The 24,826-nt window shown below is 40.6% G+C and overlaps 1 protein-coding gene across 10 annotated transcripts in view; it reads right to left on the reverse strand.

Annotated features, from left to right (window-relative positions):
• The window catches only part of SVIL (supervillin), a 146,965-nt gene that overhangs the window by 59,808 nt on the left and 62,331 nt on the right, over positions 1 to 24,826 (reverse strand). For 4 of the 10 annotated variants that reach the window (XM_082498922.1, XM_082498918.1, XM_082498917.1 and 1 more), the window contains exons 1-5: positions 14,752 to 14,961; positions 11,747 to 11,813; positions 6,890 to 6,981; positions 335 to 392; positions 64 to 215 (exon numbers count right to left, since the gene is read on the reverse strand). In XM_082498922.1, coding sequence (XP_082355048.1) covers positions 64 to 215; positions 335 to 392; positions 6,890 to 6,981; positions 11,747 to 11,813; positions 14,752 to 14,812 — 430 coding nt within the window. In that variant the 5' untranslated portion in view covers positions 14,813 to 14,961. Of the gene's footprint in view, positions 1 to 63; positions 216 to 334; positions 393 to 6,889; positions 6,982 to 11,746; positions 11,814 to 14,751; positions 14,962 to 24,826 lie in introns of those variants that run through there. The other 6 variants (XM_082498920.1, XM_082498921.1, XM_082498919.1 and 3 more) reach the window with 3 other exon arrangements.

Raw genomic sequence — 24,826 nt, forward strand, 5'->3', positions numbered from 1 at the left:
ATGATAGGTTAGTAAACATGAAGTAATTCCGCAGTGCAAGACTGACTAATATATACTACTTACCTAAGTGGGGACTGTATGGATCAGTTGCACGCATATATCTTGGTGTATCTTCCTCTAGTAAACGGTGTGTGACTGATCCTGGACAGTTTTGTAGAAGCATAGGTTGGGTATCATTTTCAATTCCCTCTAAGCGTCTAGCTATTCTCTCTTTTCTGAAAAAGAAGTGAAAAATGTGCAATCAGGCATCTTTGAAGATTTGAGGGGAGAGTTTCTAAGAGGAGGAAACAAAACAAGCTGTGTGTTTTGTTTTATGGGCCATAGACTTTTTTACCTTTTCATTTCCAAAAAATCTTGGTTGTTTGGTTCAAACAGTTTTCTTAATTCTGAAACTGAGACAACAAAAGATTATACAGTTTATAAGCTACTAAGTTTCAGAAACTCACAGAAACTTGCTAAAATGCTTTAGAATAAGAAGGAACAGTCAAATAAAGTTAAGAGCTTTGAAATAGTTTTTGTCGAGGAACAAACATTTTCCTCTGTTTTTCCTATTTTATTAAGCTTGTGTTGTCAAAAGTGCACTAGGCACATAGGTGCAAACACGAAGGAGTCCTCCCTCCAGGTATTTCCAGGCTAAGCCAGAATCTGCTATACCATCCTAGTAGTTTTCAAGATCTAGTATAAACTGGGCAAGTTGTATTTTGATTAGGTGAGGTCAAGCTTACATGCAATAGTAACCTGTTTCAAAACCAGGTAGTATGGAATTACTGCTTACAAAGGTTGGGGACTGACTATGTTTAAAGAGAAACAGTGTCCCCTGTTCCTCACTTTTCTCCACTCCTTTATACTGAGCAAATCCCAAGAATCTCAGTGACTCATGGTTGGTGGAGTGAAAATTACTGTGTACCCTCACGATATTCCTGCATGGTTAATCACTTTCTACTTTGCTAATTTTCCCTTGTAGTTTTAATTGGACATATTTTCCTTCTCTCTCCCTAAAGTGTTTGGTAGTGTTATGTGCTAATAGACAGCTGTCACAGTTAACAAAATAGTAGTGAACCAACAGGAGTCATGATAGATGAAGTAATCCCTTTATATATACATATATGTGCACAGCTAGCAGTGATGTTTGCAAACCACACTGGAGCAGTGAGTGCTACATAAACAAGTGTGGTGTGACTTCTTACCACTAGGAAGAGAAACCATCTAAGTTGACACAGGATGCAGTGGACAAGGGGAGAGGGGGACATCGTGTGCCTAACACCACCCTCCTCCCTTCCCCCCCCCATCATTGCCTTGGCAAAGAGGTGGTGCTAAAACCTGTGCGCACCTATTCTGATGCAATGCACCTCTGGGTGTCTGATCCTGTTGACCCAGGGATCAAAAGTTAAAGCAAGCTATAGCCTACAGCCTGCTAAATCAGCCCTAGATTGCCATCACAAACGCCTGATGAGTCAGGAGTGTCTAGTAGACACTGTTCCACACCACTGCAGAAGTAAATCTATCAGCTTCTTTCCCTACCAGACTTCATTTGTCTAGATAATTAGAAGATAAATATTATTTAAACACCACCCTTTTAAAGGTCAGATACACCTTCTCTCTCTTTCCTCTACTGCAAGAACTTACATGCATAGCTAAGTCAGGGTTTCAGTTTTGCTGAGAAATATCCAGGAAGTTTGCTGTAGTCAATACCAGTGCTCCTACCTCATAGATACTGATAGATACTATTGACATTGGCTGTCACGGAATCACAGAGTTTTCAGAGTTGGAAGGGACCTCTAGAGATCATCTAGTCCAACTCCCCTGCTAAAGCAGGATTGCCCAGAGCACATTACTCAGGACTGCATCCAGGTGCGTCTTGAAAATCTCCAGAGAAGGGGACTCCACAACCTCCCTGGGCAGCCTGTGCCAGTGCTCTGTCACCCTCACTGAAAAGAAGTGTTTCCGTGTATTTGAACGGAACTTCCTGTGTTCTAACTTGTGCCCATTACCCCTCGTCCTGTCACTGGGAACCATTGAAAAGAGTCCGGCTCCATCCTCCTTCAATCCACCTTTTAGATACTTGTACGCCATAATAAGGTCTCCCCTCAGCCTTCTCTTCTCCAGGCTAAAGAGTCCCAGCTCTCGCAGCCTTTCCTCATAAGGCAGATGCTCCAAGCCCTTAATCATCTTAGTTGCCCTTCGCTGGACTCGCTCCAGCAGTTCCCTGTCCCTCTTGAACTGGGGAGCCCAAAACTGGACACAGTATTCCAGTTGTGGCCTCACCAGTGCAGAGTAGAGGGGGAGAATGACCTCCCTCGACCTACTGGCCACACTCTTCCCTATGCAGCCCAGGATTCCATTGGCCTTTTTGGCAACAAGAACACATTGCTGGGCCATGGATAATTTACTGTCTACCACAACCCCCAGATCCTTCTCCTCAGAGCTACTTCCCAGCAGGTCTGCCCCTAACCTATACTAGTGCCTAGCATTCTTCCTCCCCACGTGCAGGACCTTGCACTTGCTTTTGTTGAACCTCATTAGGTTCTTCTCTGCCCAGCTCTCCAGCCTGTCCAGGTCATGCTGGATGGCAGCACAGCCCTCTGGGGTGTCAGCCACCCCACCCAGTTTGGTATCATCAGCAAACTTGCTGAGGATACACTCTGTCCCCTCATCCAGGTCTTTAATGAATATATTAAACAAAATTGGACCAAGTATTGACCCCTGGGGGACACCACTGGTTACAGGCCTCCAACTAGACTCTGTGCCGCTGATCACAACCCTCTGAGTTCTGTCCTGCAGCCAACTCTCAATCCACCTCACTGTCACCTCATCTAGCCCATACTTCCTCAGCTTCCTAATGAGGATGTTATGGGAGACAGTGTCAAAAGCCTTGCTAAAGTCAAGGTAGATGACATCTACGACTCTCCCCTCATCCAGCCAACCCTTATATGCTGAAAAGCCACTAGGTCTCCAGGTAAAATGTCTTGGATCAGTAAGAATGAAGGTATTCTGATCATGACTACTCAGAGAAGCAATGAATGAATGTGTCTGAGGTTACAGATGAGTGCCTACTGAGAAGGATTAACAGGGGAAAGAAATCAACTGGGCCACCCTCCAAAACAACTCCTTTAGTCTACATTTTTACAGAAACCAGACTCAAGCTATCCACTTTGATTTCTAAAGCCAGGTTAGCTCAGATTGTGATCACGCCATGAAAAAAAATCTAATACATTTGATGCAACTAGCAGTGCAGAGTAGCTAAGTATGCAGCTACTTAACAGTGCTAACCCATGGGACACCTCTTCCATACCTAGTTTCAGCATCTGCAGCAAAGCAGATTGTAGCCTATGTTGCTGACCAGGTTGATAGTGCAAGAGAGACACTGAAAGTCAGACGGCTCCAGGCACAGATCTCTGGAGATGGATGGGAACTGGACTTGGGCAATGCAAAATTTGCACCTGAACCAACACCAAAGCGAAGATGAACCCTTACATTGTGTTTTCATAGACTTTTCTCTCAATGGATGAACAGTTCCCACTGCTGCCCTGCCTACTCAAGCTGTGCTAGCAGTGGAACTTTATTAAACAGAGAACTTACTCATATGAATCCAGCCTTCATCTCACATTCACACCAAAGGAAATGATTTCTCATAAATACTTTGCTCTCACCTCTGCCAAATCTACTTCTGTTTAAGTTTGTTCCTCTGGCTATTGCAGTTTTTCTCTTCCATCTGTCAGCTATACATACATACAATGGTCAAAACAAACCCCATAATTTTTCTGCCACTTCAGACAGGTCAAAGGCCTCCACAGCTCACAGTTAATAAAACCACATTCCATTGAAATCCAGATCATTTTTCTCCCTAGTCACCGATTTATACAGTCCCTAAAACCATGATCAGAGAACAGGTCTTCTACACAGCTTTAGTAAAGCTCTAAAGCATAGCTTCATATACTAAATCATCTTTTTTTTTTCCCCCAAAAAAGGAAACTTGACTATAAGTCGTCCGCATACAAGAAATGTGGAACATCCAAAGAACTCCCAGCAGCATTAGCTCAACACCCTCTTGCTACGTGTTAGCTGAAGTTCCAGAGATTGTACCACTGCTTTGCAGTCCTAAAAAGAGCACTGGCCTCATGAAGCATCTCTCCAACACCTTCCCAAACAAGATGGGACAAAAATAGCATGGGACTACTCTGCACTGCCTTAGACTTTTTCCACACTTGAGATTCCAGACAGTAATTTCAGCTAGGTTGGCCAACATCTACAGAGCTTTTTTGTGAAAGCAGTTTCAGCAATATTCTTCTTCTGGAGAGGTGGGGAAAAGCAGCACAAAAAAGCAAATAAAGAAGATAAAATGCAGGAAGTCTTCTACTCTAGTGGTTTCTTTTTGCTGAATAAAATATTTGACTTCAAAATATGAAAGCCACTTGAAGAAATTTCATTCCCAAGGACACTGGTTGGCCCTTGCAAGCTTAGGGGATCGGATTTCTCTTTTTTAGTATGCAATTTGAATATGTCGGTGCCAATTTCCCATCTGTTCATGGGATGTTTTTTCACATGACCATCAGAAATTACACCATTTCAAAGACACTCATGACAGAGTTAAAGTATAATAACTCTTCTACCTAGAAAGTAGCACAAAGATCTGATTCAACACACAATAAAAGACTAAGAAGCTTAAAATAATTAATTTCACAGTAAAAGCTCCTTATCCAAGCTACTTCATGCCAACACACTTTGTAAGCACTGTTGGTCAGTATAGTTAAGGGCAACAGAACAAACTGCCACAGTTCAGGAACAGCCCTGAACTTCAGGCTTTATTTTAGGATGTTGAACAGGATGCTGTGGTAGGATAACCTCTAAGGCAGACTGTCAAGAGGCATCTTAATATTGGTAACTGTAGACCTTCTAAGCAAAATTTACCTAATAATACCAGCATTTAGCAAAAGCAGTATTCTTCCATATCTCATCACAGAATAAAAAACAAAAAGTGTATTTGGAGTGCACCTTATAAAAATGTTTTAAAAACTTAAATTAAGGTGAAAGGTTTCTTACAGAATTCAGAAATCTTTCAGAAACATTTGTTATAGTATAGAAATATGTTTTTGCTGAAAGCCCTCTTTGGTAAGAGCTGAGGGGATACATGTGGATAAAGTTGCAGGCCTATGGCAATAGTTTTAATTTTAAAATACAGAAGCTGTAAAAACTAAATCAAGCCTTCCAAAAGTCCCTAGGAGGGAGTGAGCACATACATTTGTGAAGCCTGAATAGACGTGGATCAAAAGTTTACCTGACAGAGGCTTAATTTCTCAGAGATGGTAAATAACCACCACAATGCAGGTACATACATTTTCATTTAGAGGAAAATTTAACACAACAGTGAAGCCTACCAGCCTTGTTCCTATGTCCTCCTCTCCTCACCTGGAAAGATGATGGTCTACAAACCAGGCTGGAGAAACATTTATCTTCTGTTTGTGCAAGCAGAGGCATACCAACATATTCAACACTTAACTGCAGGCAGCAATGTGTGAGACTTCAGCTGGACTCTTTGAACCTCAGTTCAGTCTGCATCAGTTGAAAATAAAATATATTCCTCCAATTTCCAACAAGTGCAAATATGGATCAAAGTCAGGCCCTAGATGGGACAAATAACCTGGATTTTCAGAAAGTGTTTGGCCTCAAGTAGTCCCCTCAGAATGTAACCATCAGCTCCCACTGCTAACTTTTTCTTAAGTCTGGTACATACCAAATCTGATATCTTTATTAGGAGAATGATTTCTTAGGAAATAGAGACATCTTGAAACAGAAATTAATTCACTGAGAAGCAACTTAACAGAGAAGGTTTCTCAAGTGAAGGCTCTCACAATTAACTTGTTGGCCAGCATGATTGTAAGGCTGAGGATATGCAATAATGAGGGACTATGTATTCTTATTGACTACTGCTTTTAGGAAGTCTGTATTGTATAAATGCATATCACTCTTTTCCATCATTGTGCAAAAGCAAGCACATCACTTAAATATTACTTAAATATTATGCTGGAAGAAGGGCTCTTTTCTAAAGGAACTCTGCAACAAGCAACATTAAAAGAGCAAACCAGTTCCTTTATGTTGGGATTAGTGCATCTAATCTGGTAGTTTGTCCGAAAAGGGTAAAAATACCATAAGAACACACACACAATTATAATAAAAGTTTTGAGATCCACAACATCATTGAGTGAAGGGAACACCTTTATGCTAGTTACACGTAGTCCTTCAGTCAAATGTCATCCTTTACCGGTCAAGAACTATTTTCAAGCAGATTATTATTATTTCCTCTAAATAATTCAAGATAATTAATTCTCCCTCTACCTCAACTGTGTCAAAAGGTAAAGATGGAACTGCTGTTTTTTTCCTAAGTTATTCAGACTAAGAGAGAAGTTGAAAAAACAAAACAAAACAAAACAAAACCCAAACCCCATATGTAGTGCAGGCAGGTCCTTTAGCATGCAAGACTAAAATTCAGCGTGCAGTCAGCTGGTCATGCAAGCCCAGTGATTCTACCAACCACTGAAGGGGACTGGAAAGAGCCACGACTACAAGACAAGTTAATAACTTAGTATTCAGGATTAATCTAACTGTACTAAGAAACCTCTCTGAAGTTTTGAATGGCAACCACTTCTTAACCTATTGAAAACTAGGTAAACAAAGCTGAACTTTATGAAGCAGGGATGTAGCAAGGCCTTGTAAAACAGCATTGTGGTTCATCCCCTGTTTCATCCCCTATGCATACTTCACAGGGAAAAGAAAACTCATTTACAAAACATCTGTGCCTAAGAGATTTTAATTGTGTCTTGCACTTGCACAGACTAAACTTCACATGCTGTTAAATTACCACTTGTGTTCATAATGCATCTCCCTTACCTACCTTTTGGAAGTACTGCTAAGAGATTGGCATCAATATCCTTTGTGCTGTTTGCAAGTTCTTCTTTATCTTCAAATGAGAACTCCTTCTGAAAACTGAAAGCAACATCTGGTTTACAGAACTGTGGATGTTTCTGCTACAAATCAAATAAAGCCAAGATGTAACCAATTTACTGCAAGATACTCTAACAGAGATACCAAAGAAAATATTTTCCATAAGAATGAATTAAGAAATAACCCCAAGAAACTCACGAAGCCAAACCTAACATAATTTGAAACTTGTTTGGAACTGACTGTGACACATTTTTGCATTAAATTACTGACCGGAGACTACCTTCAAAATGCTCTACTAGCAATTACATTTGAAATAATCTATATTGAATGATTCTCCATAAATATTAAAACATATTTCATCAAATGCAGTACTATATGTACACTCCACCTAGAAGCCTTCTGTATGACTGCCCTATTGTTGTTACTGCACTGATCTCTGAATCTTATATGGCTTACAATACACTAATATGAGCAGCAGATCATTTAGTTTTATACCTTATCTTTTCAAAACAGCAAAAATGCCCATTTAGATAAGACAAAATATTTCTTTAAATACGTTCATTAAATACAAAAAATTTAACTGTAAAATGTATGTATCATAATACTCTAAAGTAGATACTGTCTACAGAGACTTTTTGGAGGAAGTGTTCTTCCTTGTGGAAGATTTTTCTCTCCAATTATTAAAAATAGAGAGAACTGCTGTACTCTTCCATTGTGACTTCTAAACTATCCCAATCAGGCATAAGAAAACTTGAACTAGTCTTAAAACCTTTGGTAAACTGTGTAGACAGGTGTAACAGATAGAAATCCCCACAGTGATCCCAGGCCTTCATTTTGCCATGGTAGTGATGTGCCATATGATTTATGGTCATTCTGATAAGACATATTGCACAGCCTTACTCTTGGAAAATCCTTCTTTAGGACAGGTTTTAAACGGCTTTTTAAATAATTGAACACCCTTTCATCAAGAGTATTTGGTTAGAAAAGAAAAAATAGTAAAAAAAAAACCCCAAACATTTCTCATTGAAAAGAGTTTTAACATATAATGACTAATAACATTTTACATGAACTCCAAGAAGTATTTGCCTCTTTATCATTTATAAATAATATTCCTTTGTAAGAAGACATTGAGGAGAGAATAAAACCCTTGACATGACAATAAAGAAACTGGGCTGTGTCACATTTGGGCACCATGCCACCTGCTGCAAATCGTCTCCAACAACTGCACTTACTGAAATTACTTCAGGTGCTGCCAAGAAAAGCAATGTTAGTCACTACAGAAAACAGCAAATAGAAAATGAAGAGCTGCAATAAGCTGTCCATTACAGAAAACTGTATATCCTTATAGGGCAAAAACACTTTAATGGAACTAAACAAACAACAAAATAAAATAAAAAAATAGCACACAGCAACCACAAGCAAATAGGTATGTGTGTTATCTGAGAAGAGGCAGAGACTCAGACAGTTAACTACACGTTTCTATATGCCTAACCCCACACTGCAAACACTCAATATTCTTGTTAGCCTCACAATATATTACTTTCTTACAGACACAGCTTCTGGAGAACCCCTAGGTGGAGAAACTCCCAGTTTCCATTTGAAAGCAGTTTCTTCTCATTTTGGCTGAAGATGAGTTTGAGAAATGTGAATAATATTGTTCTAGGGCTATAAATCAAACCCAAAATTCATTTTCTCAAATCAGTTTGATTACTTAAGACTGGTCTCAAAAGTGCTGAGGGACACAGCTCATGACTTTTAAATACCTGGGCTTTATTTAGCAGCATCTCCAATTACTTCCATAACACTTGTGACAGTGCAGCACCTTAAGTTTCCATAAACATGGGACTCTGTACAGAAAAACATTCACTCATACAGCAAAATCCTTGTTTAAATTAAGTATGCCTCAGTCCCACAAGAATTTCCAAGGGTCAAATCATACAGCATCAGGACTGGCAGTAACTGGTTCTAAAAAGAATTGTATTATTGGATTGCTTGTGTATCCTCAACAAACTTTTAAATACTGTAAACTAGTTAGGTTTACTCCTGCCCCTTTCTCCAAGCTCCAGGGAGTTCCAGAGACTCTGAAGCCAGAGTCCCTCTAAACCCAGTCTAAATGTCTTTCTCTGGGTTTCCATCCATTTGTTCTTGTGCCAGTTACCTTACTTATTTTTCTTAAGAGAAGTTTTTCACATCTACTCAGCTTCCTCAAGACAGGCTCTCAGTTTTATTGATTATCTGTGAAAACACCCTCTACCTGTTCCAGTTTTAAGTCATCTTTTTTGTATATGGTGTCCAGAATTGGACAGTCTTTATTCCAGACCTGGGTCTTAGCTGTGTCTTATAAAAATAGTAATTTTAATAGAGAAAGCATTATTATATTACTAGCCAGATGAATGCTGGGATCTACCACATATTTGCCTTTTTATAACTACACTATATCGGTTGCTCAATCCCGCATGAGAAACTAATACGCCAAGGCTTTGCTTTCATCAGTTGAAAGTGACAGAAAAATTTATCAGCCCCCAATGCACAACTGTGCACTTAGTATTATTACATTACATCCTTTTTCTATTACTCCTCAAGGTCATCCAGTTCTTCCTGTATGTGAGCTCCCTCTTCCTTTGTACTGAGGGTGGCTTCCAACCTTTGCTCACTGGCAGATTTCATTAAAATTCTTTTAATAACCACAAACTTCTTAAGCTTAACCCTTGCTGGGCTACATGGCATCACAGGTTATCTGCTTTGTGAAAGTCGCTTCACAGTTTCCCTTATGCCCCCATTTTCCACTTCCCTCTGGACAGACAATCAACTTTTATTCACTTGTTTATTTTTAAATTATTAATGATTTTCATATACTATTTTATCCACAATAGAGGAGTTTTCCTCCTTCACAGGCATTTTTGCTCTCTCTTGGAAAGCTGCAGGTGGCATTGCTTGTTTTAAATATTTGCACGTTAGAAACAATGTTTTAAACCAATGTATCAATTACATTGCTTTCACTTGCACAGACATTTCAGAGACAGCACTGCTCTGAAGATGATACAGTCAAGCCAAACAATCGGGTATTTATAGATACATATATAAAATTAGTTCTAAAAATGAAAGTAGGTATATTTAGGACATGTCACAGTATTCAATAAGAACATTCATTAGGAATCTATATTGAGCTGGAGTGATGTTAAAACAATTCCAAATAGTAAAAAAAAAATAAATAAAAAATCAGAATTTGCAATAATTTTTTCTTCTTTAAGTCCCTGTTCAATTTGGATACTGAAAGAGGAATCTCTCCTCTTTTGCTTGCATGAAATATAGCCTGTGATCATGGTTCATGAAATGCAATCAACAGCATGAGGTCCCACAAGTTTGTTTCACACAGAATTTGTGTGGTTTGGCCTCAGGTTCCCAACAAACTCATTATTCTCTTCAATGTTCAGGAATTCATATGATTCCTATTAAAACATAGGCAACAATATTTCACAACCTCAACAGTTTTTCTTTAAAAACAACGTATAATGTGGCATTAGCAGAGTATTTGACAGTCTCAGTAGTTATACCGCTCTTGCAACTTCCAAAGTAAGTGTGGGCTGCTTCTATACATCAGGGATTCCAGGCTGAAAACCTCATCTGCTGCTGCTGCAGCAGCACACAGTTTCTAAATAGCTGTCCCACTAACCTAGTTACATGCCCAAAAGCAAGGAGAAGTTTGATCCAAATGCCACTGGTAACGCTGCCCTGCCATCTGGATTAAAGCTATGGGATATAATGAGATTTTGTGGTTGAAACATATGCATGGAAATCTACTTGTATACCTGCCAGCTAGGTGCTTGGCATTCATTTTTCTTCTCTTTCTCTGCCTCCAGTAGAATATCCTTCCCTGGACTCTTACGTAAAAGATCCATTCTACAGTCACATCCTTCTCTACTACTCTCATTTCTACTTTCCCCTACCTGACTTCCATAACACAATGTGTCCTGTACACTTATTCCCTCCATATCTCTACAGTACCTAAGAAACAACATGGCATGGAATCACGTGCGCTCCAGAAGGTGTACGATGACTGAAAAGATGCTTGCAAATGTAAGCCTGGGTGCCTAAGGCTGGTGTATTCTTTCCTGTGCAGCTGAGCCAACAAAATAGCTGGTTCCTGGGGCAAGAGTCAGTTCCTAACTCCCTGACCTCCTCTCCATGCCATTGTGAATGAGTCCAGCAAGCGCAAAGGTGGATACCAAAAAGAAGTCAGAGTGACAATGGGATGAGAGGGAGTGTGACCTGCCACCTTGCTTAACTGTGAACTGTATCCCCTTACTCAGCCTTGTGGAACTGTGTCCTAAGACTGCAGGTACGAGGCAGCATGGCCCTGCAAGGAAGCAGTAACGTCACCTCTCCATTCATCTCTGCAGTATCCCCCTCCCATGTGCTGACAAAGCTCTCTGCATGTCTGTATAATTAATTCATCCACTTCAGCCACCTTCTTTTTCAGACAGATCAGTTTCCCAAGCTGGTTCACTAAATGTCTGCACTGTGTGCATTCCATACAAGGAAAAATGGGCATTGCAGTGGCAGGAGGCTCAGTGCAGAGCAGGACTCTTCCCTTAGCAATGCCAGCCATAAATTTTCACATTACTTAAGAGGCAGTTGGTGTTTTAAATACCTGTTCACAGCATCTGCTTTACGCCAAAGCTTGGTCCCGCGAGAGGACCAATAATCATTTTCCCTGACAAAAGAATAAACGTAGATTCAAGCAATGACTGCAAGTTACAATCGTGCAGCCAGTCATCTTCACTGGACAAGAAAAACTGGACCTTACCTTAATGCTCTCTTCCTTTGGAGCAATCGTGAAGGTTTAAATCTGACTGAGTTTTCTTTGTCAAAATCTGTGAAACGAAAAAAACACACCATAGTGAAAATACTTTAATAAATGGGGAACTTTTAGGAAACTAGGTTACAGTCTCCAATTGTAGTCCTTTTTCACTGGAAAAGACTGTACAAAGGCCTTCCCTCTAGTCAAAGAAGCATAAGGTGGCATGTCCAAGATGGTGTTAAACCAAAGCCTTTCAAAAATGAGTAAAGACAGTAAACATATCAAAAGCGTCAACACTTTATGGAACTGCCATGTTCTAATCCATGGTGTAACAGTGTAGCCTGTGACTACCATTTAAACCTTTTGGCTCAGTTTCCCAGCTTATAAAATGGGTGATAGACATGTGTATGAAGCACTCTGCAAATAAGAAATGCTGCAAGCAGGAAGAGCCTTTTTGGCTGCAGCCTAGCAATACTACAAAAACTGCATATTCACTGCAGAAGTCAGAGATGCCCAGCTGAGGATCTGTTGCAACAACAGTCTTATACCACCCATGACAGAAATATTTCTGAAGGTTGTCTACTGTTTGGAAGCTCCCATTTTATTCTGGATAGTCTTAGAACATGCTTACTTTCAGAGAGGAACAGGTGTTTACACTGAGAGCAAAACTGTGTCAGATGCAGCCTTATATTCAAAAAGTACATATTACAAAGCCACTAGTTCCCAAACCTTTGTGAACCAGAACAAGCGATGGGCAATCTCCTCTCTCTCCCCCAGATTTAACGTTTTCATTTCTGCAGTCAAGAGCATCATCACAGGGTCTAAACAATGACCATTGGCAAGGCAGACCAGTGCTCCAATTACTGGCTCCCTCCATTCAACAATGAGGATGCTATTAAGAGACCCTAGAGAACTGCTAGCCAGGGAGCAGGGAAGCACATAGTCTGTGACTGCTGTTGAAAAAACACGTGAATTTATTCCCAATGTAAAAATTGCCTTCCTTCCCCACCTGTATTAAGCCAACCACCCCAAGACCCTAAATTAATAAACAATTGGTCACTGATGCAGTGTTCACTTTATTTTTCAGAGACAGACCTGAATATTACACAACCTGGCGTTTAGAACAATTTGAAAGCAGCAACATCACTTTATAGTCTACCTCAGAACTGAGATTTAACTATTTCAAAAAAGAGCTACCTGGCAAAAAAATATTTTTTGCTTATACAAAATATTTTAAAATCTAGGTAGGATGTTTCTTATTTTTGCAGAAAGGGTTTAATGAAACTTATTATAGCTGACAACATGGGTCTTAATTTAGAGAATGTATTTTTTGTCTATGACTTTCAAAACTTTTCACCCTCTTCTCTTCCACTTCTTTCTGCCACCTCTCCAGGTAAACAGATTTTTTAAAAAAATGAAAAAGTAAAAACAAAACTGACCATTTTAACAGCTTGATAAAGAGGCTTAAAATGTGCAAAAAGGCATTTTTAGGCATCTGCTACAAGTCACTGCAGATTTCATACAGCTTTGCTAATAGCATTCTTCAACTTTAATAGGCAACTTTTTCCTGGTTTTGTTGACATTCATTTTCTCTTTCCAAGTAAATGGAGAATAAAGCACACAGATTACCCAGAAACATCTTGTTAGACCAAAACAGAATATTATAAGAAAAACAGTACAAATGGTATACAAATCATTATATTTTACACTACAACATTAAAAAAAAATACTCCATGTCATAAATATCCTCTAAAAAGGCCAGATTTACGTTACTGTGAGAAGAGTATGCAGTAACTTAAAAAGCACAGCTCAGTATCAGCTTAGATAATCAGAACCAGGCATATCTTAAATTTATAGCCGTTCTAAAGGGATATAACCCATCCTATAGTTTTTGGCACTAAAAGAGTTGTCCACCATGAAAACCACAAGCAGACCACAGAGAAATTCTCCTTACTCAAGCCAAAACTGGAGAGGGGATATGAGAAGGGAAGAAAGCAGCTTTTCTTGCTTTGCTGGGAGAAGGGCTGCTAAGAGGGGGCACACAACCCAGTCTGACTCTTGCTACACATTAAACACATTCAGTAACATTCATACATAACACATCTATACTACCTCCAAAACATCATAAAACTTTGCTGTATTTCACAGGGGCAAGCTCCTCTTCCCCACATCCCCTCCCGCCGCCCCCCCCAGCCACAGAAAACCCAACCAGACAATTATATTCTGTTACACACTTTTGCTATTTTATGTATTTCCTCCTGTTCAAATTAAACCCCATGTGGGAGGAATAAAGTCCAATGAAACTTACTACAATATGGAAGTCTTAAAATGAAATACAAACACAGGAGAAAAAGTAAAACAACTCTGCTTCAAAAGAAAATAAATATGCCCACAAGAGAAACATCAGTTTAACACAGTCTTAATTTAATGGTTAATTTAAAGAAAAAACCCCACCCTCACAGTACCCGATACACAGAATCTTTGTAACAACATTTTGTTCCTTCTTTCACTGAAGAATTCTAAACATGCTTATAACCACACAAAAACAATTTTAAATATTTGTATTTAAAATTAAGAGTATATTTACCGAAGTGTAAATCAAACTTGCTCATAAGTTTAACCATTTGTTCAGTCAAGTCCCCCTCCCTCTTAGGTACAAACTACCAGATATAACCACTATCCATCATTTAATACATAGGAAATTAAAACTGCTGAATATAAAAGAAAAAAGAAGTAGATGCAACCTTCCAGTGTTACTTAGTATATTTAAAGGCCCTAAGTCCATGGCAAGCTAAGCTAATTAAAAGATCCATCTAATCGGATCTTTCAAAAGTGTCCTTTAGGAAATAATGAAATAGCCTAGGTGACTAACTGCATACTGATTGCTAAAGTAGCTACTGTAGCTGCAGAAGATCCATTCAAACAATATTTACACATGCATGCATATATACAAGACAGATTAAACACACACAAATGAACGGCATTTTCTTCTACCTACTTGGAACTCTTACCTTGCTCCTCAGAGTATTTAACATTTCCCAAATAGCTGGAGATCCAAGGATTTCTGAACATGGTTGCACAAACAAAGGATTCGGCAAAGAGAAACTACAATAGCAGCTAATTCTCAACCAGCCACAGCCCTCGGCCTGTCTTAGCAATATCGTGTAGAGATTTTTCATAGCACAGGACTGGAGCTGTCAGGCTATCGCGTCCCAGGGAGTACAGTAAATGCATAGCAATAGGCTGCAAGCTGGAGCAGCTCAAGGCAGTAATCAGATTACAAACAGAAATTAGGCACATGAATGCTAAAACAGATTGGGCAATGGTGATTGGGAGATTTATAATATTAGCACTTCAAAGATCCAGCCAAATCACATATTATACTCCCACAATATAAATACAGAACCCCTAAATCCTCATATTAAAAAACCAAACCAAACCAAACCCCCCAAAACCCCTCCAAGAAGTCGAATAATTCCTTCATATCTCTAATCAGGATAAACTGCAATGCTTGCTTAAAAAAACAGTATCCAGCCTGCCAAAAAAATGGACTCTGCTAATCATATCATTATGCTAAACATTTTGCCTAACTATTAGTTGGAATGTTTAAAACAGACAAGATTTATGGATAACATATGAGCAAAATTACTGGTGGGGGTAGGGATTTACGAACAGACACCATAGCTCCAAATATTTTAATTTGAGACAGAAGGTGTAAAATTGCACAAAAGTACTGTCTAGCTACCATATTTTTTTATTAAACACACACACACAAAGAAGCTTTAAATATGTGACTGAAACAGGTCCATGCATTCAACCCCATCCAACCAAAGGCAGTAACTGCCTACTAGCTTCCTTCCAACAGACTTCTTCCCTTAAAAAAGATTTCAAGTAGTGTCAGTAGAAAACTCACCCCAAGGCTGGGGCTGTCAGGACCATGAAATGATAGTCTAGAAATACAAGACTGAATCTCTTGACTTTTCTTACCTGTTTTTATGATACTTGGTACAACAGGATTCAGATCCATGCTGGGAACCTCTATGTACAGGCAAAATATAAGCAACGATGCTGTGAAAGAGGCTGCTTAATCACAAGTGGAAAATCATAGAATCGTTACAGCTGGAAAAGACTTTTAAGATCACCAAGTCCAACTGCTATCTAACTCTGCCAGGCCCACTTCCAAACCACTTCCCTGAGCACCATACCTAGATAGCTTTTAAATACATCCAAGGATGGCAATTCAACCACTTCCCCAGGCAGCCTGTTCCAGTCTTTGATAACCCTTTCCGTGTAGAAGTTTTTCCTAATGTCTAACCTAAACCTCCCCTGGTACAATTTGACTCCTTTTCTTCTTGTCCTATCAGTTGTAACTTGTGAGAAGAGACCAACGCCCACCTTGCTACAACCTCCTTTCAGGTCGTTGTAGAGAGCAGTAAGTTCTCCCCTCCAGCCTCCTTTTCTCCAGACTAAACACCACCAAGTCTCTCAACGGGTCCTCATAAGACTTATTCTCAAGAGCCTTCACCAGCTTTGTTGCCCTTCTCTGGACCCTCTCCAGCACCTTAATGTCCTTCTTATACTGTGGTGCCCAAAATTGAACACAGTACTCAAGGTGCAGCCTCACCAGTGCTGGGACAGTAGGACAATCACTTCTCTAGTCCTATAATCTATCAAGAAACTATTAATTTCTGTTGGCTCACCATGAAGTTATATTTAGCCTGTCTAGGTCATCAAAAGACTGCTTTTCATGCTACCAAGTCCTTGCAATGGATAGAAGAACATGTGCTCCATCTTGCCTAATGCCCCTGCTATTTGTATTCATTTATTTATTTTTAAACACAAATAATGTTGGAGTCACCCTAACTGATGCACTTTTTATTAGCAGATCTTTCAACGGTAAAGAGCACTCTGGAACAAGAGTCACCCAACACATGGAACGTGGCATTGAAGCCTCTGACTAACCAAGCGATATTTTCTGGTCAGAAATATCTGATGGTACGTACCACATTTTTTCTGTGCCTGTAACCTTACTGGCTCTTGTGTTTAATTCTAACCACTTCACAGCACTATCCATAGAACACAAACTGAACACTGCTTTGCTCTCTTGACCAGCTGTGACGGCCTACATGTACTCAAGCCTAGTAAATACAAAAGCAGTAACAAAAAAAGGATTCTATCAACACTGGTCCAAACCTCCCATTAACCTGGAAATCTGCTTTGTGGCCTAGACTTAAGTACAGGTGTGCTTAAAACACAAAAACAAGACACTGCAGAAATAACAAAGAAGCTGCTGGAAACAGCTAATGGGAACATTCTGGACCGGTGTCTGTGTGGGTGTATCAATAAAAGAGATGCCCAGTTCTGAAAAGGTCCCTTCTTTCCAAACCCTGGTTGTGTGAAGACTGCTTACTTGATCTTGTGAATAGCGGTGTTATTATCTGGGGCATTTTTAAGCACCTGTAACTCATCTGGTACACAATAAGGGAACTGTTTCTCAGAAAGTGCAGAGAAATAGCACTTCTTCAATAAATCTCATGGCTGCAGCCTTTAGCAAGGTTGAAGGAGAAGTTAGACTCGACAGCTGAGCTGATGCAATAGCTCATGGCTGCCAAAAAAGACAGTCCTACCTGCTTCTCTGCAGGACCTCTGCTAGGTCCTGCTTCCCTAGTGACCCAGTCAGATGACTAAACTAGTAGTAAACATTCTGTTTTAGTTTTGCTGGGTATGCTTTTCAGGAGGTGTCAGAACAAAGAAAAAGACACAAGATCTTATGATCAGGAAAGGGATCAACCCTTCTGGCTAACAAAGGAGGTGAGCTCAGCTCAATTGTCATCCCTGTGTCTGGTGATGTCCTGTATGACAGAGAAGGAGAGGTGTGTTTGTATTTGTGGAGGGAGGGGACAGGCTCCCACATTCCTCTGCTCTACATCATCTTGAACATTTTGCCCTCACCATTTGTCTGGTGAACAACCACAGAAGGTAAAGCACAGAGCTGCAGAAAAACTCTAGTGCGTCATTCACAAATGTGTATATTTTAAACGGGTTCTTGCTTGTGCTGTTCAAATTCTACTCACAGAGCACAGAAAGAAGTCAGTTTCTCCTACAGCTGTGGCTACCACCTGGGAAGGAATACCTGTGATAGGTTTTCATGCAAGAACTCCTTTCTCTACTACTTACAGCTGGCAGGTCAAGAATACAGGGGCCATCTCACGGAACCAAAGAGAATTATTATAGAGGAAAATAAGATACCCAATAAAAGGAACATCTGTATCAAGGTCTTCACAAAGCTTCAAGATCTTTTTGTGTTAGGTTGGAAGGTGATCACCAGTCATTGCTCTGTGCATGGCATCTATGAATTCACATTAATGTCACTGCTGTTAATACTGAAACTGCTACTGTGCAGTCTCTGTGACCCCAGAGTTTGTTCAGCTTCACTTCAAGATGAAGGGTGTGTGCCAACACTGCTTCCAATATTAAAACTCTTAATGCTAAGAGATGCTGGAGCCTTAGAGTATTACACCAATGCTATGCAGTTCACACAGATAATTGGGAAAATAGGTAACTGACAACTCCTTTCCATCAAGGAAAGGTAACTGACTCCCTCCTTTTCATCAAAAAGGGATCACCTATTGCAAGACAGGTCTCTGTGCTGTCCCTTAATCAGCTTTGGCAGTGGAGCAGACACCTTGGTAAAAACAGCAAGTCAGCAGGGTCAAGCAATGGTATAAAGAAAAGAAGTCTTAGATTTAGCTTTTTGCTGCCTGTTTGGAAACAGTAGGTTTAAGAGCAAGTCTTTCCCAGAAGAAGAGAAATCCATCTCCAAATACTTGATGAGGGAAGGAGGAAGAGTATTTTGTCCTTCAAAGAGATCCAGTCTCCAGGACCTAGAAGTATGCTCAGCCAAACTACATTATCAAGGCTGTGTTACAAATCGGTAGTAATGTTCTTGTCCTGCTCTGCCATCATTAATTCTTGAGCATTAGCAGCCTCCAACATAAGCAAACAAAGAGAGAACAACAGTTCAGCCATTAGAAAGGGGGGCAAGCCCAGCTGGAAGTTACGTTTGCAGTCATCTGGGCAAAGAGCTAGAGGTTAAGCATGCATACATTTCAAATCTGAGACTGCTTGTGAAAGACCAGCTGGCAGCTAAATGTTTTTCTGAAGCTTCCCACAGGAAGAGAAGGAAAATATATTCCTTTTGTCTGGCAAAACTAATCACTGTAATCAAAGCTGGAGTTTAAACGACTTGCAAAACTGTTCCCAACTTACAGGGCTGCCAACCCCAAAGCACTGAAGAGTTATGAATCAGGTCCCACCAAGATCAAGTCTTTCTGAATTTTGATCGCTTCTAAATTTATATTTAGAAATGTTCCTCTGTGATAAGAAGAACTAGATACTTTGTGTGACTTGCAGTTATCATAAAAACAAAAATCAAAGAAGCCCATGACAGCTGTTTGAAGAAAGCCTAAAAATGAAATAAATAAAAAAATCAAGAATGCAGAGGAAAGAAAAACCACAATGACTGCAAAGAAACTTTCAGCAAATATGCTACTTAGGCAAACAGGAGCCGGACCAGCATGGAAAACTGAGATGAACTGTATAAACAAGATGATGAAATCATATTTTCATCCACACTTCATGGGTAGAGGTCTAAAGGAGCTCATGAATTTTATTCCACTGCTGCTCTTCTGGATAACAAGAGTGCCCTTGGAACATCAAGTCAAAGTGAACTGTGCCAAGATCTGAGATGCTGTGGATGACCACAGGAATAAAGGTCAGAAGAGAGGGCCAAACCAGACCACTCTCTTCTGTCACTCCATCTCAACTCCCCTCCCAGGCTCCAGGCTACTTGCCCACCGCAAGCCACCCTGTCAGTTTTTGGCATGTAGGCATGTGTTTCTGAAGGTAAGTGGCAAGGCACTAGAAGAGCCTCCCCTTTTTTTATTTCCCGTTCCTCCCACTCTCCAGCAATTTCTGCCAAGGTGTTCAAGAAATAATTTAGCCCAAAGCTAAAGGACAGGTCAAAAATGTAACAGAAGATTACTTCAGTAGCATAATCATTTAACAGAAAGTTATCTCAAGTCATGTTCAAGCATCCTAGCTTGCAAACACAGTATGTATTCTGGGTTGGCAATGCCAATTAGTTTTCTCTTCTTCATCCAAATCCCATGTACGTAGGCAAGGGATATTCTCATTTTCTAAATGGAAGCCATTTGTACAGACTTTTAAACCAGAATAGTTTCCTGACATGGTATCATCCCTCTCGTGCGAAGCAAGTTTAATCCTTTTCACTTAGGGTTTTTTTTCCCCCCTCTTGCACTGTGTCACAGTTTTTGAATAATGATCCTAGCAAGATTTCTGCTTTTTGGCTAGTGATTAAGTTTTGGACAAGTCTTCAGGTGATGCAGTGCTGAAGTTTATCTATATGGTGTACTTTAAAACAGCTCATGTGCAAAGAGATGAAAAAAGCTGATTAGGAAGTATCATAAAAGGGACTAAGTTTTTTAGGACAAGATGACAGATGTGTTAAAAGAATATGGATGGTCTTTTTGTACTGAGTAATTACTCATGTGCTCTGGGAAAAGGGAGAACAACAGATATTTTTCCCACGCATGCCCTAAAAACCCTTTCAGTCTCTGGATTCCTATTTCAGATTTAAAGAAATCTCACTCAAGTCATTAATTTTAGCACTCAAAAATCTCCTAAAAGGAGATTTCAGTACCTTTCAATCTTGCAACGCATTTTCAGAATAAGGAACGTGAAGATAATGTCCCCTGACATTTCTATATCTCGTATCACTGTTCATAACACCATATGGCAAGACTGTAGCATACTTAAAGATCCTCAATGTTTTCCTCTTTAGGAGTAGGATCAGTCTAGACTAGCTCCTTCAAGGAAATTCAAAGGCCACACACTCCTCTTGCATGTGGTAATCAGATATACCAGTGAGGCACATTATCCAAACTGAGTCAGACCTGTTTGTCTTGGGGCCTGAAACAGTAAGAGAAGATGTCAGGTGTGCGCAGGGCCAGGGTTAGGCACAGACTGCGCAAATGGCTGGAAACAAGGGACTCCTGTCCCAGCGGTACATACAATTTAAATGATTAAACAGCCCAAGGACATCGAGGAGACATGGGTTTTTACCTAGCAAGAACAGTATCTGAGAGCATTTCACACCACAGCTCACTGTAAAACAGCTGCTGTTCAGATTTTGAAGGCACAGGGTTAGCCACAGCTGTGGACATCTTTCACTGAAGTCACGACACAAGCAGCAGCTTCTTCTTTATTGCTGCAGTGAATGAGAGCTTTGCTGCTGCAATGACCACGGGCTTAAACTGCGGTTGGGAGAGACTGTTTGCAAAACTCCTGCCCTCCAAATAAGTGGCCAGGGTTTCTCGGACTAACTTCCCCATCTTCTGATACTTCTAGTGTCTTCAGTCTCACGAAAACTTTCCTCCACAGTGCAATACAACCAGCACAAGGCTGTCTCCTTGCCTGGAGTAGCAAGTGGCCTCAGGCAGTTAAGTGACACAAAAGCACAGCCACGCTACTGAGTTTTCTCCCAGCTGATCTTGAACACCTCTGCACTGTTATCTCTGCACGCGTATAAAAGCCCAATAAGGGAGCAGAGAGAGGCACACATACCACATGGAAGAATTTATAACAAAGTTCTTTGGCTCTTCATGATAGTCATCTAAGGAAAACATTAATTTTGCTTACCACTGTGATGTGACATTTCATAGGCCACATCATATTCCTGCATACTTACCCTGAAATATAACTGTCATTTTCAAGCCTCAGGCAGATAGCAACCTTGCAGACAACAAATCCATGACCCCAGCTCCCATCATGTTTATAGCACATTGCAATGCTTTCTCAGAAAATTAAATATTTAGTAAAAGAAATAGAGAAAGAATCTGCTTTATTCAAGAGCTGATGGTCAAGGTAGGACAGCTCAACTACAAGTACTGTCACTGAAAATAATGTCACTATGAAAAAGCACTTGTACCAGGCTTAATTTGCATCCAGCATGGCTAAGCAAAAATTCATGAGGAATGAAAATGTGGTTAGCACAGTGATGCTGCAGTTCTGGAGCCTGTTCTCTAGAGAACAGGTTAAAATTCATAGCAGTCACGGCCTTTTCTCTTTATTGCCCTCATACACTTCCAAGGCCCCTGCAAAAATCACAAATGAGCCAGCTGCTCAGGAGGGTACCAATCACTAATAGCAAGTTAATTGCAAGTCAGATCTGAAGAGCTTTCACAGAGCTGCCCAGGAAAGCTTGCACAGTACCTGCTTGTACTATACTTGTCTAAATCTGTGGGTATTTTACTAAAGGAAAAATACACAGACTTTTTTTTTTTAAAAGCCCTCTTCCATGTAAAAGTCAGTTTTTATGAGGTGGGTATGAAGCAACCTAGTCAAGTCCTGGTCTGCACACAGGCAGTGGGTGCCAATATTCCCCTTCTCTTGGGAGCAGGATCATTGCTTTAGCCAGTAACAAACAGTCTTCCAATAAAGGGCATAAAACTACACAAGAAGAAATAATAAACAAGTCCTGAAGTCATAAAAAAAAAAAAAAAGAATTCATCCATCTTAGTTCAGGTGGTTTCTGAAAGCAGGCAGCACAAGGAATGAAAACACACTTCTCAGCAAAGGCCACCACAAAGCTTTCCAGAATATGGAATGACAGTGTGAACCAGCATCCTAAGATTATAACAAAGCACACAAAAAATAAATCAGGAAAGAGAACTACAGTTATTAACATTTACACAAAAGGATTTTATTTTTTTAAAGCCACGTCTAGCATAATTTTTGGTATTTGCCAAGCAGAATTCAGTCTGACAGCTGGGCTCAGACAGCAGCAGCTCCCTGGCAGCACACTGTCAGCGCCGCAGTACTGGGTCGTATCTCCCGGGGTCTGGGCTGAATCTGTTCTGGGCTGTGCGCTCTCCGCTGCCATCCAGCATGTTCTGTCCCCAGACACCGCCGCCGCGGCTTGCCTAATAAGGCCACACGCGAGTTGACTGGCTGGCTTATAGGTCAACCCAGTGTTTACCTTGCAAGCCGGCAGCGCAGCTGTGGCTGGAATCTACCTACCCCTTCGGCAGGCACAGGGGGCTCAGCCAGCCCTCCTCAACAGCTGTAACACTGCTCTGCCATCCCTGTGCTTGCAGAGCCACCGGAATCTCAGAAGATCAGTGCTGGTCAGGAACTCTCGCTGCTTCTACATGAGAGGTTAAGCTTAGTCAACAGCTCACAGCTGAGGGAGACATAATTCAGTTTTACCCCAGGCAGCGTGAAACTGCAGCAAGTTCAGGTACAGTTTTCACCACAGCACATTTAGGACCACTAGACTGAAAAAATAATCAGGTTTCTCACTGCATGAATTGCTTGAAAGTAGGCCAGCAGCATGGGTATAAACAGCCACCTTCACAGATACAAGACAGCAGACAGGTACTTGTCAAGCACCAGAACCAAGTGAGCTAGATGAAAGCAAGGTACGGATATTCATTTGAACACTACTATTCAATTATTTAACACTCTTGATCAGTTATGGGGAGACTCACTGCAATTCAGACAGATGGCTTCAAAAATAATGATTTACTCTTACCTAAAATAGCTATCTGGCAAAAAAAAAAAAAAAACAAAAAAACCAAAAAAACAAAACTAAACCCACTTCTGCTGCTCACTGCCTCTTTTGTGATTCAGACTAGTTTTTCCTTTGTACCTCTCCCAAGGTAATTTCAAAATGCTAGATTTGGACACCATCCTATCCTCTTTCCCAGCATAGAGTCTGCAAGAAAAGCCACGAGATCGCTCTGTGGTTAGAGGCAGCAGACAGAGAAGAGCAGCACGGGCCACCTCCTCCTGCAGCGCTGCTGTGAGCCCCCTCGAAGGAGACGTTCAGAGTGGCCTTTTCCCTACGGGTCAGTACAGACAGCACATTTCTGTCCTTCATCCCCCCCATGCGTCTGGCACTGAACAATAAAATACAGGACAGTTCAGATGTTATTTGCACCCTGATATTTCTAAAACTAGCATCCAATCTTCTAAGCACTTTGCTGCCTTGAATGAAACATCCCCAGTGACCACGCTGCTGGAGGGCTGGCAGAGACTGCCCCTGGTCATCACGGACAGGCACAGAGAACACAGGTCTATGGGAGGGCACTGGAGAGCAAACTGAGGATCCTGCCCATTGCCCTGGAAACGTATAGATTTTGCATTTTCTAAACTCCATATCACAGCTCCTTAGTACTAGATAAATGACACCACCCTATAAGGCTTAAATGCCTACCTAGTACTACTAGATGTAATGACACATTTACCAAATGATTCTCACAGCTAGAAAAATCTCTAACACACAGGGAGTAAAACTAAACTGTGATTAGCACCCCACTGAAACCAAACTACCACAGTTTAGGTCCTGTTCCTGCAATGAACCTGGGGTTCATGCTATTACAATTGAAAGTGATAGCCTATATGGCCAACTTACTCTTTAAATATTGCATGTTAAAAAATGCAGTTGGGAATCATGCTGACAGTTTGTAAGCTTAGTCATTATCATTCTGGGCTGAAGCTGTGCCCAGATGCACACACAGATCTTGGCTCAGAACTGCTGATTTTCTGCTAAAATTCTATTCTCACCCAACACATGCTTCACTAATACAAAGAAATAGGGCACACACATTCAGAAAAGGGCCAGTCAGACACGATTACACACAACTAGTCCTAAAATAAGCTAATTCACTTTGTGTCCAATTTGCTTAGATCAGCAGCACAGTATGCTCTTATGACTATCTAATATCAATAACAAATGCTGTAGGAAACTAAACATGCTAGGAATGAGACAGACTGGTCCGTGTGCATTAGATCTGTTAACAGAGTTTTAGGAAGAAGTCAGGATAGCCCTGAACTATGACAATTGGTCACACTTCACAGACATCCACACTAGGATGAGAGAAAACCTATTGGGCTTGCACTACTTGCTAGAAGAAATGGGTTCACCCATTCATTTCTAGTCTCTCAGAGTACACACTGACAAACATAAAGTACTAGGGGGAACACTGTCTCTCCTCTTGGTTA

Source organism: Vanellus vanellus (assembly GCF_965231255.1).
Source record: "Vanellus vanellus genome assembly, chromosome: 2".
Classification (NCBI taxonomy): Eukaryota; Metazoa; Chordata; class Aves; order Charadriiformes; family Charadriidae; genus Vanellus; species Vanellus vanellus.